Source organism: Cyanistes caeruleus, chromosome 14, assembly GCF_971803275.1.
Source record: "Cyanistes caeruleus chromosome 14, bCyaCae1.hap1.1, whole genome shotgun sequence".
In the NCBI taxonomy this organism is placed as follows: Eukaryota; Metazoa; Chordata; class Aves; order Passeriformes; family Paridae; genus Cyanistes; species Cyanistes caeruleus.
The window spans coordinates 12,264,472-12,288,256 of record NC_141714.1 but is presented as its reverse complement, the minus strand read 5'-3'; the positions used below and the strand labels follow the sequence as shown (position 1 = coordinate 12,288,256).

Here is a 23,785-nt window from a genome sequence, read left to right as displayed (position 1 = left end):
GCAAAGCATACTCACGAGAACTACAGGAAGGTCCTACTGGACTGGTGGGAGGGGTGATTGGCAGAAGTCTTGGATCTATGAATGACGTGAAGGATGTTGTGGAGGATGTACTGCTCTTGGCAGGTGGGCTTTCAGCACATGGGCTCTGCAAAGAGAAACAAGAGCTGCCTCAGGCGGGCAGTGCTTGGGGCACAGACCCTGTGGCGCCCTGCCAGAGCTGTTATGTGCCTCTAGTGACCCCTCTCCCCATGGGCCCATGCTCACAGCAGTGTCAGAGCCCTCTGGGGCTGCTCTGGCCCCTGTGCACCCTCACATGATGCTTGAGTGGGAGAAAGCCAGGGACAATGAGCAGAGGCACACCAGAATGCTGCCATGGCAAGGAGCAGAGGGTGTGAGTCCTCTAGCTTGTGCAAAAGGGGAGGAAAAAAAAGCAAGGAAAGAAAGAGAGCAGAGAAGGGGATGGGGGAAAACAAGTGGAACAACAAAATCTGTTAGGGAGCTGAAGATTTCTTATCTTTCTCCCAGACAGAACTTTTAAAGGAAAGAAAGGTTGTAGTGAAAAAACTCAACGAAAAAGAGACATGATAGAAGAACTTAAAAAGGCTAGATTTCAATCCAGTCAATCTGTAATTTATCTCTTACCTTTGTCAGAGGTTTGTTCTGAGGTTCCTGGCAAGTCAGTGGCACTTGTGGCGGGTTCACAGAGGAATCTGTAATTTGGCTTTGCTGGAGGAGATCTGGCAGGAGATAGTTCTGATTGTTTATGCTCCAAAGGCCTTCTTGGGTGTTTGGAATTTGTTTCACTAAAATCTGATCCTGCATGAGAACATACAGTTTAACACATTTAGTTTATTTCCAGTGCACTCTGCAACTCCAGTTAATTAGGATGATAAATAATGTGCACATGTTGTTCAGAGTGCTCTCCCTGATGCATCATTTAAAAAAAAAAACCCCTACGGCAAGATTAAAACCAAAAATTAAATACCAAAGTGTATGGCAAACATCCGAGATGACAAATCTGGGATTTTCTCCTGAAGTACTCCACAAATATTCTTCATCTACATTACCTCAACCACAGAAAAAGAAGGAACTTCAGCCTCAGAGATACCAAGTCAAATGATGTGATAACGAGTTTCAGACCTGACCTTTGCATACTGCAGACAGAAGGTGGCACTTCTTGGTTCTGGACCTGCGTTTAGTTTGAAGCCCTTCACCGTTCATTTCATTGCTATTTTCCATTTACTGAATTAGGAAACGTTACTCCAGAAACAGGACATTTAGTAGGACCCAGCATCAGCATTTCCAGTATAGTCACATTTGGTTCTGCAGACCTCCTTACAGCATCCCATGGAAATACTTAGGAACCTTGTAAGGTACCACATGAACTCTTTCCCTGCCAGCACTATCCATGGAGTCAGAGGTTGGTTTCTGGGAATATATTTTATGTTTTAATTTAGATGTAAAAACTGAACCCAAAATATGCAAGTCAGTACTAGAGACTGGGGAACCAAGCCAGTATGGGGCTTTTTAGTTCAGTTTTCAGTCACAGTCAACTGAACTAGATCAAACCAAATCCCCATTTGAATCACTCAGGCAGTTTGATACAACCTAACCACTTCAAAGCACTTCACGCTGATGGGACAAGGAAAGCCATGCTGGAGATGATTTAGAGACTCAAGGTAGCTGTGGCTGGTGGGTGAAAAAGGGCTCAGAGGAAGGGAAGGGGAGCTCCATGAGAAGGGGGGAGAAGACTAGAAGGCAGCAGAGAAATTTATGAGAAGAAATGTCAGCCTTCTGCCTGTTTTCCCTCCCTCACTCTTTCCTCCAAACTCACCAAAACACATAACCTCGACTCTTTATCATCCTCCCTCACCCTCAAAGACCCAAACATTCTCCCTTCCCTCAAGCAGCCTACTTCCAATGCCAGCATATCAGGGGAAAGGGGAAACACTGGGCTGGTTTTGCCAGAAGAGAAATACTGGTTTATGCCCCATTTATAGTCCTTTCTCCTAAGCAGAGTCTTTTCTCCTTGAGGATGGTGGGACAGAGGCCAAGTGGAACTCCCTCCCCAGGCAGGAGGGTCACCACTCTGGTCTGAAGTTTAGAGACACCAGAGGTAAAGAAAACTCCTTTACTTTCTACCCTGCCACAGCTTTGGAGAAAATACCAGTTTCACAGTGATTTATTTTCCTTATCTGTGAAGCAAGGATACACTCAGTAATATCTGAAAAGGGCCCTGACACCAAGTACAAGTCTTACTACTGTAATTTTATCTTGTTTTCAACCGCAAAGAACATTGTTCTGCTTTGTCTCTCTTCATCTTTTCTGCGCTAATATTTATCTCAGGGGAAAATCCACATGACTGGAAGCTTCTACTAGAAACTACAGCTGTAAGGAACCACAACATGACATATGAGAAGACAAGAATTTTTGCTAAGCCAGTAGGGAGACATGAAGTGGTTTTCCCCTGTTCTGGTAATATTTTAAGCAGTAGGAGGTAGTTCACTTGAAACTGGAATAAAAAGAATCGAGATTCTTAAAAATAGCAACAATGCACACCAACAATAATCAACAGTGCCTTTTTCCCAGTGCCTTCACAAAATACCTTGACATCAGAAACTACTATGGGTCAATAAGCAGGACAAATAAAGAACTACAATTTTGTACCTAAATGTAAGCATTTCTACAGGAAGCACAAAACCTAAAACTGCACATTTGTTTTCAAGGCTTATAACTGTAATTTGCAATGACAGAGCAGGACTTCAGAGTGAGAATGCTCCCAAGAAGTAATGGATATTGCATTTATCATGCACATTAATGACCTGACTCCCCCTCACTGTACCCACCCCCTTACAAATGGCCAAATTACCTTCTGTTCTGCCACGGTGCTTTGGGGTTTCAGTTCAATTCCATCTGGTACCCTTGTCCTTGAGAAATCTGCAATTCTGCCGCTTAGCAGTTGCCTGGTAACAAACTCCAATTAATGAACAGAACTACTTCAGGGAAAAAAAATAAAAGCAGAAAGAAAAAGGAAAAAACTACACATAACCATGTTCAAAAGTGAACATAATTAACATTCAATAGTTACACTCAAAGGTTCTTGTACAAAAGCAAGCTGATTAGTCTGTGGATCTGCCTGAATGGACTTGTGCCTGAGGATCACTCACACACAGCAGGAAGCTCTTCCCACCTTGACAGAGAACATCCCTTCATCTCCCTGCATTCACCCATCATCTTTCAGACACTGCATAGCTCAGGCAAGTCCCTCAAGCTGTCATTTGAGAAGTGCCTGCTTCAAAACTTCTGTCTCCCGTCACACATTCCCCTGTGAGGTGTAATTATGAGCCACCCTGCTCTCCAGGGAGAGCAGCAGCTGCTCTGCCATGTGCTGCCATCAGGGACCTGCCACTGCCTACTGGGACAGGCTACACTGGAATTTCATTCTGTGAATCAGTCCCTGAGACATGGACATCCTCACCTTAAAAGGAAACACAGAAAACATTGCTCAGTACATAGAGAAACACAGAAAACAGAACAGAAAAGCACAGAAACACACACAGAAAAGCGAGAGCTGCTGGACTGGCTGGGGCCAAGAGCCCCCCTAGCCCAGCATTCCATCCTCAACAGTGATCAAAAGCTGATCCCAAAAGCAGGAGTGAGAACAAGTCAAGTGTCTGTTGTGAATTCCCAGTACATCACTGCTTCCTGCACTGCCTGAGGTATCTTTGCATTTTAAACTTTTTCACGCAAGTGGAACTGCATCAAACATGTCTTGGCCCCATTTATGCACACTTCCACCTCAAATAATTTATTTATCCCATTTATTTATTTATACTCATCTTTTTTACTCCAATCCACTTAAGCCTATTACGTTTTTGCCTCCTTTCCAGTAGTTATAAAACTGACTGGATTCAGCCAGTGTGAAGGGCCCTACACAAAAGGTAGCAGACTGTACTTTTTTTTTTTTCTTTTAAATTATGCCCCATGCAATAACAAAGAAGTTTTGGTGACAGACCTACTGATTTAAGATGGGTGTGTACAAGTAGAAGTTTTTGTGGGACTTTTTGTTTATTTTTTGGTTTTGTATTGTCTGCCCATTCTATGTGAGTGGGTAAATATCTGCATACTAAACTTGAAAGGAATGACAAGATTTGGATTAGGATTAATGGTGAGTGCCAGGACCTGTTCTTATCAGGGAAGCAAACAGCAGCTGATCTTAAATATTATCAACCTCCAGCTTAGGAGAGGGAGAAAGTAATTCCTAGCACACACCTGCATACACCTCGTCCAAATGCTGGTAGGAAACAGCAACTAAAGAGCAAAGAGGAAACTGAACTATACAAATGAGTCCCAGGATACTCAGTGTTTTAGGGGCATACTGCAGGCACTGGAGAAGGAAGCACTCTCCATAAACTAGGAGAAATTAACATCAATGGAATAGATGTGCTAAACAAGGAGGTAAGACAGTGGATCATATACACTGACACTTTCCTTAAAACAAAGAACTGGAGAGTGTGAAGAAGAATTCTGGCTCATCTCACTGTAAAGAAAAACAAGACCAGAAGTTGCTTTACTGGTGAAACACAGCAGCCCTTAGTCCAGGATCCTCAGAAATGAGCCTTCTCAGGGTGGTTAACAGGATTCATCTAAGAACAGAGGAAGCTCCTTCTCTTGCATTTGTTCCCTACTGGGAAAGCTGGAGTGTGGACATCAGGTGCCGTTCCACAGCCCAGGTAAGAACAGGAAAACACAGGCTGGTTTCAGTAGCCCACTAAAACTTGGCCCAAGGTGCTTCAGCCAGAGCCCCCACAGAAACACTCCAGAGTGCAAGGGGCTTCAGATCCTACAGTCACATGCTTTAGAGAGCAAAATACCCCAAACTCTTCACTTCATCTAGGACATGCAGTTTCAGTGGCTGCTCCTTTCAGTCATATCACTATCCCTTTTGCTATTTACTTGGCAGCAATCGGGATATACTTCCTGAAGTATCTTTTAATATAAATGATGTTCAGCCAACATGAAGGGGCTTTGTTAATAGCAAGATTATACCTTTGATTTTACAGGGGCTCTTGCAGTGGCTGTGTGCACAGGAAGGTAAACGTGACAGGGACCATCCTGCTAATTGCACCTCTTCAGAGGATGGGCGGATCTCAGACACAGAGGAGATGCAAATAACAAATGCAGAGCTCCAAAGGCAGTGATACCGCTCCTTCAAATCATTACAGCATGCAAGGATCACAGCAATCTGACACTTACACAGCAAAGTCATTGCTACAGGGCAAATCCATATTTTTATGTAGCGTCTTTCTGAGGTCTAGGATGAATTCTATGACCCAGAGTGAATAAAACTTTTTACAGATCAGAATAAGGTGGTTTGGAAGAGGATCAGTAGAAAAACAAAGGCATTACAGTAAAAGCTCTTTCAGGGGCACTGAATAAGCTACAAGATTTTTAACATTCTTTCTCCTCATCTCAGCTTTGAAAATGAACTTCAGAAATGCAAATCAGGAGCATATGCAGGCGCAAAAATTCTACCTCTTCAGAGCAGCACAGGGGAAACAACCAGCCCAACACAATAACCTGCCAACAATGCTCCACATCTGGGCATCTCTGCCTGACACCTGACAAAACTGCATGCATAATTCTGTCAGAAGAGCAAGAGCCCCATCCCAGAGAGCTCTGTGGCCCTCAGATACATTTCAAAGTAAATCCTAGAACTGGAATTAAACTGAAGTCTCTTTGCAAGAAAATCAGAAGTTTCATTCACCAATATTAAAAAATGTTTCTGTTTGCTGTTCCTAACAGCAGGGGTGTCCAAGTGACCCCCTGTCTCCCTGCTCTTGGAGTAGTAAGCTATTCTTGCTCCACTATTTCTCAGCAGAATACATATTTTACATGACAGGTAAACCACAAGATGTCAGTCACAAAACCAGCAAGATAAACTGGAAAGCTAGAGAGACACAGTTCAGGTGGGATCAGCTGTGAGACGAGCCACAGCATCAGCTGGAAACCACAACAGTTGTGCAGAATGTCAGTATTAAAAATACAACACATTTTACAAAACTATCCCTCCTTTTTGTTAACTGCCCCGGTAAAGGAATCAACTTTTCAGTGGCAATTATTTCTCTCAGAGTGACCAGACTACATGAATTCAAGGGTCATGTTTGCCTTGTTTTCTCCACTGTAATCTGTACTTGTTACAAAGGCATATAGTTTTTACAGTTTTGTCTCCCTCTCCTTTTTTCTTTCAAAAATTCCATGTAAATGTAGATCAATGTGAAGCAATCCCTATAAAAGCACTTCCCAGTATATCCAGTTAAAACAAGACATTTCCACATTGTCCCAGGGCAGCAAGTCATCAAAGTGTATTATTACGCTGTGCACATCTGATGGAGCAAACATTTACCCCCAGGAGTTCATTAAAATGCAATTAAATTGCTTAATTATAGCTGACACAAATGAGTGATAGTAACTTCAGAGGGGGAGTATTTACAAATGCCAGCTTTTTCTAGATATGTGTGCAACAAGAATATTATTATTATTATTAATAATATTAATAATCAAGCCAACCTTGTGTGGTTTGTGTCCTCTTCATCACTGCTGCTGCTGCTGCTGCTGACTTCGTCACTGGAGGAGGAATAGTCTGCTGCTTTTAACAAGGAGTTGGCACTGTCCTTCACCTTGGCAAAGGAGCCTGGACTCTGAGCAAAGAAAACTCAGTTCAAGAACCCATTGTTCAGCAGCATGTGCCAAATTTTACTGTCACGGCATATACAGTTACAGTCACTGCCACACCAAAAAAAAGCTTTACTAGGAAGCTGATGCTTCTGTTGGTCCATCACAGGTGGGTATCTCACACAGGAAAGTGACTTGAGCCAAAACTGGACACTGCTGAGGACCTGAGCTGGACACAAGACCTGGACTGAGAGCAGTGAGCTTTAGCCAGCCTCACACACCCCTCAGGTCAAGTCATGAGTGACAGCAAACTCACACACCAAAACAGAACTGTTTGCACAGACAGACCCCTTGGTAAGAATGATGGACAAATCAAAAATATCAGTGGATTTAAAAGAACCTACTGCAATCTGGCCTGGATGAGAAACTTTTTCAGGCTTCTGATGCAACTGCATGTGGTTCTGGGACAAAACATTCTCTGCCTTGGCAAGTCCTGGATTCCCTGGGAGTAAAAAAATGCAGAAGTTTCTAAGTGTACATGCAGCAGGTGAGAGAGCAAGACAAGCGCACATAGCTACAACCCAAAGCAGATACCAGTCTCTGCTGACAAACTTCTCTTTTCTCTTTGTTGCAAAGGAAAATCTCATTGCTTGTTCCCCAGTGGTTCTGGATGCTGCAATATTATGTACAGAAATTAAAACTGGTGCACTTTAATGATGCAAGAGTAAGACAAACCAACCAAACCCTTGGCAACATACTCCCACTGCCCATCAGCCACAGTTCCATGGAAAGGGAGCAAGGGAAAAGGTGAGGGCATCCTAATGCCCTCCTCTGATCCTCTTCTTGAGACAGCTTGTCACACCAGCAACTGCTGGTCATCTTCCAGCAGCAAAAGGCCACACAGCTATTTCCTGTGACTGCAGACAAGTGGGTCAGCAAGAAAGTGCAGGAGCACCAGCCTCCCTACACACCTCTGGGAGGAAATAGAGGCGCTGCCAAGATTTGGCCTTCATTAAACTGTTACACAAATACAGCCCAAAGAGTCCAATTATCTAGACCCAACTGGGCTGAGGGCAAACAGCTGCGCTAAACTGCAAATCCGCCTGTGAAACGTGGGCCCCCCACTGCCTGCAAGCACTGGAAAAAGCAAAAGAGGCCCCGAAGGGATGCTCTGCACCCAAAACCTGACACAAGGGAAAGGAAGGAAAGCCACTGTACCATCACCCTGCCCTTGGACACACTGGCCAGCTCAACATTTGCCATTTTCACCAGTTTCTCCCATGACTACCCCACTCTTACCAACAAGACCCTTTGCAAGTCAAGGGGGGAGAATTCAAGCTCACACAAATTAGGATTCGCATTTGGTAATTTAGTTTTGTCACAATGGTTTCATATCTCCATCCATTTTGCAAAGCTTTCAACACTCAGAATTCCTTACTGGTCAATAAGCACCTAAGCAAGTCAGCAGAACTATTAGCTTTAAAGTATTTATAGCCTTTTCCTCCAATTCATTATCCCTGTGGGTTTGGGAAAGCAACAAACTCTATCTGAAATGCCATAAGCCAGAACTAGCTGTAATTTAATGACACTTAAGAACTCAAGGAGACAGTTTAAACCACAAGGGAGGTTTTCTATTCTTTCCATTGCTGGTGAGATTTTTGTTTCCCCATGCCAAAATAGCGCAGGAGCTACACATCACGTGGACTTTGTGAAATTGAGCTGGGCTGTTGCATGTTTTTCAACATTGTTATTCAAACACAAAATGACATAAGAGCAAAAAGAAACAAAACCCAAGCAATTTAAAGTGTGCTTTGGATTTCCCTTAAAGAAAAGCTTCTTAATTTGGGTAGCTAGTAAAAGCAAAACTGGCTTGATTGCGTAAGTGCAATAAATAAGCAATTTGTTCCTCATTTATCAAGGGCTTTTAAATTAACAATGTAAACCTCAATATAAAAATAAATGACCTCATAAGCTCACTGGGGTGGTTTCTTTTCTTTTGCATCCACCCTGCTTCCACTTGGGATGTGTGATTCCCCATGCTCCCAGTCTTTAGTGGCCGACCTGGATGCAAGGCCTTGTGACACACCAGAGCCTTGCAAGGGGCTACTCAAGAACTGCCCTGCAGAAAACACCCACAATAGTAGCAAGAGATGAAAAAAGCTGTCCACTTCTCCATGTCCCCATCTGCCAGAATCACAGGAACCAGAATCTGTATTGCAAAAAACTTCACTACAATGAGCAAGCTGCTGCACTCCTACACCATTACCAGTGACAGCAAAGGAGCTTACTAAGCTGTACTTTGCCTAAATCAGATGGTTTTCTCTCAACTTTAATTTCTTTTGCCCTTTTTTATTTTTTTTTTTTAAATCCACTATCTTTCTGCACATAAAAGAATACTGGAGAAATATTTCATAATGTTCCATAGAGAGAGACTTATGCTTCTTTTTGCCAGTACATTATTAGAGTGCAGAAATATTAGTGTACATCAACTGCTCAATTGTATCATCAGTGGGCAGTGCAAAGAGCAGAATTTGCCAGTGGGTGAACATCAGTACTGAATTACATCAGTGTGACTGGAATGTTGGCTCTGCTGAGTTTCAACTGTGTCACTAACTGCAATTATTTTTTTCAAAACTGAAATTATTTTTTTTTCAATTCTTAATTGAGGCAATTCAAAATTTCCATATGAAAATATATTCATAGTCACTTTTCTGACTCAAATGAGGAAGTGCTTATATTTTAGGAACATGGAACCATAAAATCCAGAGGGCTTTCAAAAGCCTTTCACTAGAGGATGTCATTAAAAGGACATATTCCATTTGCAATGCAGAACTTGACACCCTGCAGAAGATCATTTCATGCGACAGGAGTTTAGTACATTTTGACTGATGGATCTTTGACTTAGGAATCACCTGAGGTTGACCAGCTGCTCTGATGAGATCCCATCTCCCACTGCTTGGTGCCAGGAGTGCTGCTGCTACTGTTCAGCTTCAGAGCATGTCCCCCAGGGGATGACTGATGAGTATTACTAAACAGAAAGACAAAAAGCAGATGAGACTCTCGTGTGCAGGAAGAGAGACTGGAACAGAGCTCCTGGGCCAGCAGATTGAGCTCCCTGCTGTTAGAGTAAGAGATCATATTCTGGATAATGAAAAGTTTATCTTCACTGCTGCTCCAAGCAGGGCCACCCAGGAGTGAGAGATGATGGAGGGGACAGTTTCCTCTGGGCAGTCATCCTGGGAACTTAGAGATTCTCAAGCCATTACAAAATATCCTTCTATATTACATCTCCCTTGGACTCTTCAGACCTGTGTCAGTCCTGATTCCAAAATCTCATGGCTTTGCAACTCAAGAGAACTGCTCCACTCCCTTCCTATAAGTTACATCAGCAGTCACTTATCAATAGAGAAATGAATGCATTGGACAGTAAAATAAGTTGCCGAGCCAGTGGCTCAACCAGAAACCCAGTCCAGAAGTCACTCATTTGTAACAGTGACAATTACATGTTTTTTTTTTTTGCTTCGCCTCCTGTAATTCCCAAGTGGAGAGCACTTAGGGCTTGATTTCACTTGAAAGTTATTTCAGATGATGTTTCTGATTGTGAGTCATCAGAAATGCTGCACATCATTTTGCTATTTCAGCTAAATCAACCTCACTTTCCAGTCTCTCCAACCCATTCTGTTCCCTGATCCAGTGGGGGCTGCCCTTTACTGCTGGACTCTAGATATCCTTGGTCTTTTCTCCTGGGATATGACACCACCCTTCAGGGCAGACTGCCAAAATTGTTACAATACAAACTGCCTGTTCAAGCTGCTATCAGGCAAAACAAGCAGCACAAGCTGTAATTAGAAGTGCCTGTACAAAGAGCTGAGGCCAGACGCCCCTCACCAAAGCATCTGCACACCTGACTCTCCTTTGAAACCAATGCCACTGGCACTGAGGTAGGGCATCTATCAGATACTTCAGTTTTCCTACTGACAATAAAGCAACATTAAAAAATAAGTTTAAGCATAAAACACAGTGTACACATATAAAGTATACAGTGTAAGTTTAGTTTTAATATAAGCATAAAACACTTTAGAGCTTACCTTGAAAGGCATCTCTGAGGGCCAGGCTGATCCCTGCTGTAGAATTTCGAGGTTGTCCTTTCTGGAACCTTAAGGACGTGATCAAACATTTTAAGGTTGCTATTGATATTTTAGATTCAGTCAATAAACCTAATGCTTATCCTATATGAATGAAAAAATAAGACTAACCAACAGAAATGAACAATAGTTCAGTGGGACCTGTGGGGAGGTATTCCATGATACCAGCATTGGAAGCTCCAAGGCAGCAGCAGGTGCTCCCAGTTTGCTCCAAACCTTTGCAGTCTGTCAGGGTTCAGACAGAAAGAGGTTTGCCCCTTTCCTCAGAGTCAGTATCATTCTTGGTCAATAATTAAAGCAGACAGTGAAAGGCATCTGCAGTCACTGAATGCAGCTTTCCCTATCTGGTGGATTACCTTATATTGTTACCACAGGCAGGGGAATGAGACACACACACCCCCAGCTGCAAAGTAAAAAAATAAGTACACACACGGGCATATGAATTCCTTCTCACATACTCTTGGACTTGTTTTTAGAAATTCTGTTAGGAAGGGAAATACACCATCACCTCAATTACACAAACTAACAAGCTTTCCCACAACAAGCCAGACTTTTTCATCAAATGGGCTGCTACAGATACCTGGTCTAACAAATGAGGTGTGTCTGCAATCATAGATCCTGCAGATATCATAAGTGGGTGGACATTATACACTATTGGTTTGGCATGGCCTGGTTTTTGGTAGCAGGGGATGGGTCACAGAAGTGACTTCTGTGAGAAGCTGCTGGAAGTTTCCTCCATGTCCGACAGAGCCACTCTGATGGCTCTGAAGATGGACATGCTGCTGGCCCCGTTAGAGATGTTGGTAACACCTTTGTGATGACATTTAAGAAGAAAATCAAACCAGCACACGGGCAGTTTTTTCCAGGGGTGGCGAGGTGCCGCCGCCGGGGTCATCCCGGCCCAGCCCGCGGCAATGTGCCACCGCAGCCGCCGCCATCTCGGTGCGGCCTGCAGCGAGCCTTGCCTGCCTGGCCGACCCCAGCCGGCCCCGCCGCGGCCACAAGGCCGGGGGCGGCTTCTCCTTCCCGGTGCCCTGCGTGAGGAGAGGCGTTCAATGGCGCCAGCGCCGCGGCCGCCACCGCCCACACAATGGCAGCGGGGCCGCCTGGCCGGCAGCGAAAACGTGGCGAGTGACTCCCGACACTGAACCCAACCCAGATCAATCTCACAGCGCTGCAAGATCCTCTAGGAATCTTTGAATTGCTGGAACTTGGTGGCTGCAGCACCTACGGGCAGCAGCTTTTCTTCGAGACAGAGAAGAGGAGGAAGAGAAGACTTGAGAGGGAAAACAACATGGTGTCACCAAGGTCAATGGAAAACAAAACGGACGAGGGAGGAGGTGCTCCAAGTGTAGGTGCTCCGTGCTCGGCTCTGTGCAGGCCGTGGTGAGGAGCATGGTGAAACAAAGTGTCCCCTGTAACACCTGGAGCCCAGGGGGATGCAGAGATTCACTCGTAGCCTGTGGGAGAAGTGCTCACGCCAGAGCGGGTGGGTGCTGGAGAAAGCTGTGATCCAGTGAGAGACACAAATAGAGAGAGAGGGCCCCGGTTCCAGAGAGAGCAGCCTGTCCTTAGAGGTCTGCACCCTGTGGATGAGGGACCCACAACACAACAGTTATGGGAAGACTTTGCCCGTGGGAGGGACTCATGTTGCAGCAGTTTTGGCAGGACTGCTGCCCATGAGATTGGAGACACACTGGGAAAGTTCACGGAGAGCTGTCTCCTGTGGGAGGGACCCCACAGCACAGCAGAGGAAAAACTCCTCTCCTTGAACAAACAGAAAAAGACCTCAGGTGACAATCTGACCAAAACCCCCACACCATGTCTCCCTACACTGTCAGTGGGGAGGAGGGAGAAGCTGAGGGGGAAAAAGATGTTTTAAAGGCTTATTTTACTTCTCATTATCCTCCTTTGACTCGTAATAATAAATTTACTTTATACCTTTAAATTTGAACCTGTTTTGCCCTTAGAATGTTTTTCTCCCAGTCCTCATCTCAACTCGTGATCGTTCATTAATTTTCTTCCCCCTCTCCTCTGCCCAGCTAAGAGCAAAAGAAGGTGAGAGATTGGCTTTCATGGGTGCCTGGCTTATGGCCAGTGTCAAACCACGACATAGACACAAAGCCACAACACCAACCTGCCTGCAAATTTGCATCCCTTTTTCTAGATTAGTGTGACCCAGTTCATATAAAAGCAATGAGATTTTCAGTTTCATGAAGTGCAGAGGGTGGATACTACACAGCACAGTGCAATCAATCCCCAAGAGTGCCAAACACCCTGGGTTTTACCCACCTTTGGGGGCTGCTCTTTGCTGTGGCTCACGCTCCAGAACACGTCGTCCTGGCCGGGGCTGAGCGGTGCTGTCACCATGTCTGACAGAGAGCTGCTGTGGTACACATCCTTACTAGCCCGGAAACTGTCGCACTTGAAACAAAAAAAACACGTGTTGAATTGCACTTCCCTGCCTGCCTAACAGGTCACAGTCTCAACAGAGATCAATGGTTCTGCTTGGGAGATAAAATATTTACTAAGCCTGTCAGGACTATTGTGTTTGGATAGAGCCCTATTCACCTTATTCACTGTGTAGTGAGTTATTAATTTCCAGCATGTTAGGCACAAATATCCCAAGGTGAAGGGATAATAAAAAGAAATAGTAAACAAATCTATTCTTTCTGTGTATGTACAGACACCTTTCTTAAATCTATGGAGAAGCAAATAGGTCACTGGCAATGTGCTGGGAGCTACCTACTTGGATGATGCAAAAAATGCTGTGGAGTCACTACATTTCATTGAAACCTAGACAATGCTTCCACTGCAGAATTTCCATAGTCTAATCACTGTGGGAACCCACCTCCCCTAACTTAGATGTTGACATCCAAGCTATTTTTTGCATGGCCACCACCAACCCACAGTCAGTGGAGGCAAACTGCCAGCTGCAAACATTTTTAAATGCTCCAGTGATTATGTGGGGACCCTGGTCCTCCTCTGAAACAAATTTTTCAATTACTTGAAAAAAATAAAGATCAAAGTTGAGAATGCAGTAAGAAAGAATGAAATCATGGTCAGATGACACCCTCATGGGTGGTCAAGGCCAGGTGGTGCCACTGCAGGCACCTGTGTTTAAATCATCTCTAAAGGTGTCAAATTAGAGCACCAGGATAGCAAAAACCCCAATCACAGCACCGGAAAGGGAAAGGAATCAAGTTACTTCCTTATAAAGTCGTCACTCTAAGGGAACAAGAAGTAAGCAGTGCAAAACTCAAGCTAAAATATTCAACATTTGGTCCTCTGATTCTTTCTGTAAAAGAAGTCTCCACACTGATGATCTGCTACACCAGTGTCTTCCAAAGAGGAAGAAACTCAGAGTTAAATGCGTCAGCTGAGAGTACTGCCTCCCTAAAATGAGACATCCTCTTGGACACAACACCAAGACAGAACACACAGAGACTGCCTGAGCTGGGCCTGTCTGCAGGGATTGCTATGCTAGAACTAGTTTGATATTACAGAAATAGAAGAAGTATTAGAGAAATGCCTGAAGCTGTGCCACTCTGTGCTCCACCTCATCTGATCTCCCATGCAGTGCTAGGCCAGGGCTCTCTGGGAGGTGCCTCTTCCTCAAACACATGGCAACATCAGCATCTCCAACACTTGGAGGCCCAAGAATGAAGCTTGCAATTTTTGTCTGAGTCACAGTTCAAACTCCTGTGTCTCAACTGAGTTACTGCAACTTAGACCAGAGGTACTTGCATACACTTTCCCCAAATAATATTTTATTGATTTATCAGATAAATCTATAAAATTCTTCAGTTTCTCCATCCTAAAAAGTAAACCACAGTCGCTACAAATTCACACAGATTTCAAGAAGATAACAGGATTACAAACTCTCTATAACTGTACAAGACTAAATTTCATGGGAACAACATTCAACATGAATTAAATATTGACAGGCAGAAATTCTAAAACTAGATAAATATGTCAAAGATGTCTCATTGTAACCTCCCAGACCAGTATGACAAAGTCAACTGCCAAAGACAGTCCTGAGAAGTTCATTTAGTTATTCAGGTGGTTTTCCTGCCTTTTTGGAACAGTGTGTTCTGTTGATTCTCTTTACAGAAAACAGCATTTTCAGCAGTTGTAACATCTCATAATCTATGTCTTTCCAAAATACCTTTTTGTCCAACATGATTGTCTCTAATAATAGTTTTTAGTTAACCAGAATTATTTGAGCAGCAAAGTGTTCACCTGAAGTGATCCACTGTGGGTCCAGAAACAGGTTTTCTAGCAGGTGTATTATTATCAGAATATAGTAGGATTTTATTTTCTTGCCCCTTTTTCAACAAGACACATATATTTCTTTTTAAATTCCAGCCTTTGAGTCCTGCTGATTACCAGAAAACTATTTGTGTTCAAAAGCATGGATAAGCTTTGCTGAGTCATGATATAAGTGACTGAGTTAATCCAAACTCTGCCCAGTATACCAGTTCTATGTAAAACCAGGAACAGACACCTGCCTCCACAAGCAAGTCAAAACCATCTCAGATAATCCCCAAAATTAGTGCTTGATATTCTCCTTAGGTTTGTATAGGGGAAAAAAATTTAACACGCCCCCCCCAACAATAATTCTAAACTACTGAGATTTGAACTTTAAATTGTTTTTATTGTAAGTAATATCTAAAGAATAGCAGTTCTCATCATGCACAGAAAGCATTGGTAGAGAAAATGTTACTGTGTGTCTTCAAACCATAAAGGGACATGTAACTAAGGAAAAGAACCCTTTAATCCACAAAATGATAATGGTAAGGTGATATAGCTCAAAAGACTCATTACTAGAGTTAGTTTAAAACCATTTAGATGCAAGAAGTTTTAAAAAGACAGGCTGCATTGCTTTTTTGGAGGATGCCCAAGCTACTAATTTGAACTGAATCTACATAGAGGAGATAGATTAAGTGCAAGTGTTGTTAGGAAACAGCATAAGGAAAAGGAATTTCTTAAACTTCTGAGCAGATGTACTCTGGGATACTAGGGCAGTTCCTAGCTTTACACACAGCTAGCTCTTGTAATATTGTTAGTCTTCTTGTTCTGATTCAGTCACATCACCCCACACAATAGAGAAGATCTACCTAGCAAATCCTATAGGAAAACTACAAGAGTTAATTAAAAATGAAGCTCATTTCAGGTGTGAGCTAAATTTTTCCACTAGTCAGGCAGCAGGAGATGCTGGGCAGAAGATCAGATTCAGTGACTTTGTTCAAGAAGCCTCTGTGAAATTCTGCAAGCAGTCCAAAACAGCTCATCCCACACCACCACAAGCAGAGAGCCAGATCTGCCACTGTACTGCAGCAAACACAAACATGGTACAAAGCAGGTGGAATTGGTACACTCGAACAGGTAGTATCTCACATCTCCCTCAGCAGACAAATAGGATGTAAGGCACTGAGAAATCATGCTCCTTTCACCTCAGGAGCTGTGTTAAATTTCTCAGTGAAATAAATCTGAGAGAGATTTGGGCATCCAGGATGTGCCACAAGATCTCACAAAATACTGTTGAAAATAAGAAGCAATTTTTGTCTGAGCAGAGCAGTGCTGGCAAATGATCTGTCTCTGACAAGTCTGGCTGAAAGTTCTTCAGTGCAGTTTCTGTGATTAATTCAGCTTGCATTTTAACTCCACAGTTCACTTTTATTTTAAATCAACTAGGCACCCACATACTGAACTTCACAAGTGTGTTGTTGTGTCTTTTAATCTCCAGGTGACTACCTGACCCATCACTTCTATTGCTTAAACACCTCATCAGTTAATGCAGGCAGCATGTCCAAACATGCTGCCATTAGCATCAGCAGCTGCTCCCAACTAGCAAAGGGAAAAATAACCCTTCAGGGAATTTATAAATTACCCATTGAAGTTCATGTGGTCTCCATGTGAACACAGCAGGCAGCAGCACAGATTGGCTTCTCCCTGTCCACATGCACTGTCAGCTGGAGCTCTGCTTTGTGAGAGGGTACCAGGGCACCTCCCAGCAGGGAGTGAAATCACACTGCAACTGCTGTGCATCACTTGCTGCTATTATCCTTAAGTAACACCATCATTCTAAACAGCATATATTTTTTGTAGTGTAGCTTCCATCAAGAAATGTGAAAGAAGTTGGTAAATATTGCTTCATTCCCCACCACCCCTGTCCACAGCTTGGAGAGGTGCTGCAAACAGGAAAGCACTGACAGGGTGCAGAGGAATGATCACTTGTCCCAGGTGAAGCAGCCTCTCATCCCAGGAGTGACACCTAAGCAAGGGCGAGACTATCCTCTGTACAGCCACTGTACTCCTGCAGAATCCCAAATGCAATAAACTGTGGATGCTCCCACTGCTGTTACAGGGCTGAAATATTTGCCTCAGGGAAGCTGCCAGCCTCTGCCCAAGGCTAAGATACAAATGTCCTTCTTGTAGACCTTGCATAGCTCTCCAGTGATTTGGTGCTGCAAGCCAGGCCATCAACTCAGGACACTTACAATACTCGTGACTTGAAACAACAAACAGACCCTGGAAAAAAAAAAAGTGAGAACACACACATAAATATTTTTCCAGGTAAAAGCTATCAGGTGAAATGAGGCCTTTCTGCTCACATCTGTCTCTGGTGATTTTTCCATCATCACCAAACAGCAAAGCAACCTGAAGAGGAAAAGCACAGGGAGGCTTTGACTCAGAGACACTAAGAGCCAGCTATTATCCACCTCCCAGGCTCTCAGACTCACTCCAGGGCATAAACCTAAGCAGGATAGGGGAGAGCTGCATCCCCACATCCTGCTGGGGAATTCCAACTATTCCTGTATCTGCTGGGCAAGCAGCACAGTGAGCTGTAGGCAGTCCAGCAGAGTCCTGGAATGCACAGAGGATGACTTTCTGCCAGGTGGTAGGCAGCCCTGACAGCGGGGATGCAATACTGGTCCTGAGGGTCACCAACACAGGGGAGCTAATCAGTGAACTCAAGGCTGAAGGCAGCTGGGGCTGCAGTGATCACACACTGGTAGAGTTCATAGTTCTGAAGGATATGGCTCAGGCAAAAGGTAAAGTCAGAACCCTGCATTTTAGGAAAGTAAGGAAGGAAATTCTTATGATGAGGGTGGTGCAACACTGGTGAAGGTTGCCCAGAGAGGCTGCAGATGTCCCATCTCTGGAAACATTCAAGACCAGGCTGGACGGGGCTCTGAGCAACCTGATCTATTTGAAAATATCCCTGCTCATGGTGGAGAGGTTGGACTAAGTGACGCTTAGAGGTCCCTTCTGACCCAAACCATGCTATGACTCTCTGACCTTTCATGGAGGATGTTCACATGAAGCTCATGCCAAGCAAAATCAACAATGAGTATAAGAAACATTTAGGATAATACAACCTGATCTCATAGAAATAACCCATAATTGCAGGTGTGCTCAAAGTACAAAGACCTACACTGTTGCTTTAGTGAGGCAGCATGAAAGCAGCTGAGCTGCACCCAATAACCCATCCTTCTCTGCAGTCTGACCTTCCCCCTTTGACTCCCTGACCCAGAGCAGAATGAGGTCACAAGATGCCACAGTGGCACACAAACAATGCCTAAGCCTGATCTGAATGCCAGTCTCCTGTGGGTAGCAGTAGCTAAATCCCACAGAATCAATTTGAGAGATGCCTACAAAAACTATCCATCTATCCATGCATCCAGAGGTCCAGTGGAAACTGAGAGCTGCCAAGATTAAAACTAGTGCTATGACTGTATGTCCTCTCTGAGGGGATGAATGAATGCAAAATGAAATACTATGTAAAATGTACAGCAGTAAACTATGTAAAATGTAAACCTATGTAAATTGTACCAGCAGTAAGATTATTCTGGCCACTGCACACCTTCAGAATAAGAGGAGATATTCAGGCTAAATGACTTGTGCTCACACTTATAGTAGTTTATTCCATTTTTACTTGCTGTTTTGTTTTTCTTTTGCTCACATATGCTTACAGCCTTTTCACAAGAGAGTGGAGAAAAAACCCTGCAGTCCAAGCTACTTCATATACACTGTGAGGATGCTGAAAGGAAGCCCAATTTTTGGGCACATTGTGAGAACCATGCATCACCTCTTCCAGAACTGGTAAAAATATCAGGAGCTAAAATGTTTTAAGAGAAGGATTCCAATGCAGAACTTCACCAGAATGCTTTCACTCCACAGGTACTGTTTAGATCCCACTTCTGTATCTAATACTGAAGTTTTAAAAGACTCAGACTTTCAGGGCTCTACCCACAGGCAAAATCTCATTCTGCATTGCTCCTTATTGTATCTCCACATACTTACAGATTATTTCATAAGATCAATAAAAACCTTGATTGTTTACATGGTTTCACTCATAAAAAAATTGGGTTTGGATGTAAAGTGCCATATACATTTATGGCACCATATAAATAATACATCATCCAGGGACTGCAACAGCACTGTCACTCAGACTTTCTGTGAAACATCCAAGAGGAATTTCATGGAATCAACAATCAGGTATCAAGCATAAAAAATAACTCTTATCTAATCCTGATCTGCAGTGCTTAAGTATAATTCTACATAGAACCCAGCAGCAGAGGTGGCACCACAAAATCTCGGGCCGGTTTGCACAGGCCTCAGTGACCTGCTCCAGAAGGAAATTCTGCTTCTGATGGGTTGTCCTGCCTAGAAGCACCCCTGGCCCCTGGTCCCCAGCCAGGGCAGCAGTACCTGCACTACCAGGGCTCTCTGTGGTGCGGGGGTGCAGGGGCTGGAGCTGCTCCCGGATCCCATCCTGGGCTGTGGGGAGGCCTCGTGTCCCAGCGCCACTGGCCACTGCAGGGAGGGATGGATGCTGTCACTCTTCTTTGCTCCTCTTTGGTCCTCGGCCTGGGAAGGACAAAAGAGCAGCACATTGCACAAAGAGCCTGGGTTTGTGGGCTGGATGCTGTCCCACAGCAGCACAGAGCACAAACCTCTGACAGACCTTCCCACCAAGGAGGACAGCCTTGGCACAGCACAAACCACTCTTTCCTTTCCATTTGCAACCCTTCCTTTTCCATCAAGTTTGCAAGCTGCAGCAAGGAGAAGGGCCTGAGTTTCCATTTGCTGTATTCTAGGCCACTCCTTTGGCTGCAGGCTGGGATTTTAGCTGGGAGGAATCATGTGTCTCACTTATCTTGGACCACATGCAGCCTGTTTTGCTGTGCATTAATTACCCCCTTCCACAGCATTGACATTACTGCATGTTGCTTTCTACCTTAAAACACTTTTAACACTCTGTCTTTTGGTATGTTACTTGTACTGTGAGAAAGACTGAGGAACATGATCTAGAAGGAACAAATTTCCTGAGGGCATTGCTCATTACGGAAGTCTTTATCCTGTGGTTTTGACCCTACTACTCTCTTCAATTCTTTTCAACATGACTAATTCTCATTCTCTAGTGTAAATCTTTAGCATATCCTCTGATTCAGCAGCCTGGAAACAACCCTACGCAGTAAACTAGAGATTAATGCCATAAAAATACTCTTTTATCTGTGTTGGGGTGGGAATTCTTAATGCTATCTCTCACTGTATCTGGATGTTTGTGCCTGTATCAGAAAGGTAAGCATATTCTTAGCACAGCCTAGAAACTGCTGAGGACATGGAAAATGATTCCACTTAGTCGCACAGATCCCCACTGTGGGAAAAAAGAAGACCGAAATGTGAAAAAAACCAAACCCCTTACTAAGACAAGCAACCACAGCTAAACACTATGAAATTCCAGCCCCAGTGAACATGTTCTCGAGACCACATTTTCACTACCTGCAACTCATAATAATGAAAGGCAAATTTTACCATAAGCAAGGAAGGAAATGTAAAAGCCAGATATGGTAATTCACCTCCCAGCTCTGTGCCCACAGGGAGCTGGCACGAAAGGTTTTATGATCCAGACACAAACTCAAGCAGGTGACACTTTGGGCTTCCAGAACTAACACCAAGCCCCATCCAGGCACTGAGCTAGTGCAGTGTCAGCCTGAGCTTGGAGTCTGCCTCCCAGCTCCTTCACCATGGTGCTGCTGGGACCAGATACCGCACAGAGTGAGCTCACATCAGAGTGAGCTCACATCTGAGTGAGCTCACAGGTGTGCAGGGGAAAATTGTCGTGACCTGCTGGGCACAGGATAAGCACAATAGCAATGACAAGGGACTTCCCAAAGTGGGTTCTGCACCCCCAAACATTAAACTTGAGGTTTGGAGGGCTTTAGGATTCTTTGTTTGTTTTTAATGTCTCAACGAAACAATAATTCTCAAGAGCTTCTGTGTACCAATGACTGGTGCTAGAAAGGGGACCCCTACAAAGTACAAACAAACTCACTCTTGTGTAGTCTACCACTGTCCCCATGCAGGTCCCACTCAACAGAGGAACTAATATCTCTCTGGCTAATGAACTGGAAAAGATAAGTATCAGCAGGAGCAAAAGCACTGACTTATCCCTGTTAAAAACAGTTACAGCTTTAAAGCGTTTTTAAATCATTGCAAACAGTTACGACTGCTGACAAAAAAGTCTCAACCAAAAAATGCAACCCTGTACCACCAATTTAGTGGAAGGACCTCTGACTTCCAAGAAGTTCTGAGATTAAGTAAATAGTATTATATAATACCTTGAAAACTAGAATATATTACTGTAGCCATAATGACAAAAGCCTCATGCTGTGAACCTAAAACACAACTAATTATACTATATTTCACCACTAAATTAAAAGTTAACAGTGTCTGCACACTAAATTCTGTAACATATTTCATTTTGCTTTCATTTACAAGGAGTCATTTACAAAACACATGCCAAAACCAGAGATGAGTATCTAAGACAGTATTTTATTGGTTTTTTTGTCTTCTAACTACAATAAAGTAGAAGATAAATTAATCATCTGAGTTGCATTTTCACCCATTAAATGCCTAACAAAGGCAAAGCTTTTCTACTGACTTTGATGTTGTGTATTTAGAAAAAGCAGCTTACTTCTCTGTCCACACTCAATTTGCTCCTCAGCTGGAATAAGCCCCAGCCCTCCATCATCAAACAAATACCGATTTCAAATTTTAGTAATGATTTGTTTAATCAGTCAGTACAATAAAGCCTTTAGAGCCAGGGCGTTTGTGGTTTTGACAGTTAGGCTGTACTTCAAACAGAATTACTCTCGTTTTCACAAACTGCTCCTCTAACAAGGAGCTCAATATCTTTTGTTTTCCTCACTTCATGGTGCTGCTTGGCTGTTTGCAGACTCTATTCCGTTACTGAAATTCATCATTTCACCAATCCTAGCAGTTACATTTAACTATCAATGCAGGACATTTCAGCTCAGGGAATAGTTGCAGCACACACACACAAGAAAATGACAAAGATGGCACGTGCTTGGAGGTAGCAGTAAGGTGTTAAGAAGCTGCACTGATTTCTCCTATTTACATGTGCATGAGTTCCCCTCATGCCTCTGTTTGGGCATTTTGGGAAGACACTTTGGCATGAGTGCAGAGAACATTATATACACTCTTCTACTGAGGAGGCACCTGTGAGCTGCTGAGATTTTTGACCCAGACTTTAGTGACACAACAAATCACACACCAGCTGTAGAACTGGGTTAACCAGTTGGGATTATATAAAAAAGCATGCTAGGAATGAGGAGGTAAGATATGGAAATGGACCCATAGAGCTTTTCAGGATATGGTGACAGTGACCAGAATGAGTTGGTGGGTAGAAATACTGTTAGAGTATTTCTAATATTGTAATAGAGTTAGCAAAGGAGGAAAACGGATTACAGTAGAGGCTGATGATATGTGGCTATCCCTGATCCATCAAACCTTATCCTGGGACATACAAGACAATAAAAGGCATCACAGCCTGCCTGCTGGGGCACAGAGATCTGTGCTCAGGAGTTAGGATGCCATTCTGTGCCTGGGTCAATTCTGTGAACCCTAACATCAGGCAAAGACCTCTATTAAACCTCAGGTGGTATCACCTTATTTCATGCCTCTTTGAAAGACAAGGGAATGACACCTATTTGACCAGAAGAACCTTGTTTCTCCCCTCACCAACCAAACACTTCTCTCAACTCAAGCAGAAGTGACAGAACAATTCTTCCTTTCCTTTATCCCCTGAATATTAATGGAAACTGAAGAATGTAGTGCAAGAGTGTAGGAAGACAGGTCAAGCTCCAGATGTAGGTTTAAAGATCAGTCAGCTTTCTGATTCAGCATTCCTACAGCATCATAACTACAAAGCACCAAAATGCTGCCCTGGCCAAGACAATACCTCTTTGCTTGTGCTGCTTGATGGAGGATGCACTCCTGCATTTGAAGTCTTGGAAGGCTCCTTCTTCTTCTGCCTGTGATCATGCTGGAGAGACAGCAGCTGTGTCTGATCTTTGGGGAGAGTTCGGTGCATCTTCCTGTTGTGCTGCACATCTTCCATCTTCTGAAAGCAGAGAGATGAACCTCAGAGACAATGATGCCTTGGAGGACAAACAAGTTGCTGGAAATAGTGGCTTTTCAAACAAAGTGACCACAATTCCAGCAGAGCTGACAGAAGAGTCAGAACCTCGAGCAACAGGAAGAGTAAAGTGGCACCAAACACTGCTTGGCTTTTTAGACAGCAGGTCAGAAAATTGTATTTGTTCTTTTTACTTTTACTAAAACCAGAGATCTTTAACCAAACACTGCATGCTTCTGTTTGATTACAGATCAATTTGCAGCTGAAACATTAAAAAAAACATTGTGGCCAAGGTGACAGACTTGATAATGACAGTTCAGCATCAAAATTAACCTCTGATCCATTGTTTTTGTGAACAAGAAATTGTCCTGGTTACAACATGAATGCAAAATGGGGACTGGAGATTTAAGATTAGGTTTAGCTGATGCTGGTAGCTTTCAGGGTAAAGGAATTTTAAACAGACCATTTCAGCCCAGAGAAACAGCAGGGACAAAAGTGGGAGAGGCAGTGTCCC

The 23,785-nt window shown here is 43.6% G+C and overlaps 1 protein-coding gene across 11 annotated transcripts in view; it reads right to left on the bottom strand.

Annotated features, from left to right (window-relative positions):
• Positions 1-23,785, bottom strand: part of NRK (Nik related kinase) — a 92,792-nt gene that overhangs the window by 18,280 nt on the left and 50,727 nt on the right. For 4 of the 11 annotated variants that reach the window (XM_086850169.1, XM_086850168.1, XM_086850171.1 and 1 more), the window contains 10 exons: positions 23,095-23,256; positions 19,539-19,697; positions 13,113-13,244; positions 10,764-10,831; positions 9,588-9,703; positions 7,080-7,177; positions 6,571-6,701; positions 2,870-2,963; positions 643-816; positions 16-145 (listed from right to left, as the gene is read on the bottom strand). In XM_086850169.1, the coding sequence (XP_086706295.1) occupies positions 16-145; positions 643-816; positions 2,870-2,963; positions 6,571-6,701; positions 7,080-7,177; positions 9,588-9,703; positions 10,764-10,831; positions 13,113-13,244; positions 19,539-19,697; positions 23,095-23,256 (1,264 nt within the window). The remainder of the gene's footprint in view (positions 1-15; positions 146-642; positions 817-2,869; positions 2,964-6,570; positions 6,702-7,079; positions 7,178-9,587; positions 9,704-10,763; positions 10,832-13,112; positions 13,245-19,538; positions 19,698-23,094; positions 23,257-23,785) is intronic. The other 7 variants (XM_086850173.1, XM_086850177.1, XM_086850179.1 and 4 more) reach the window with 3 other exon arrangements.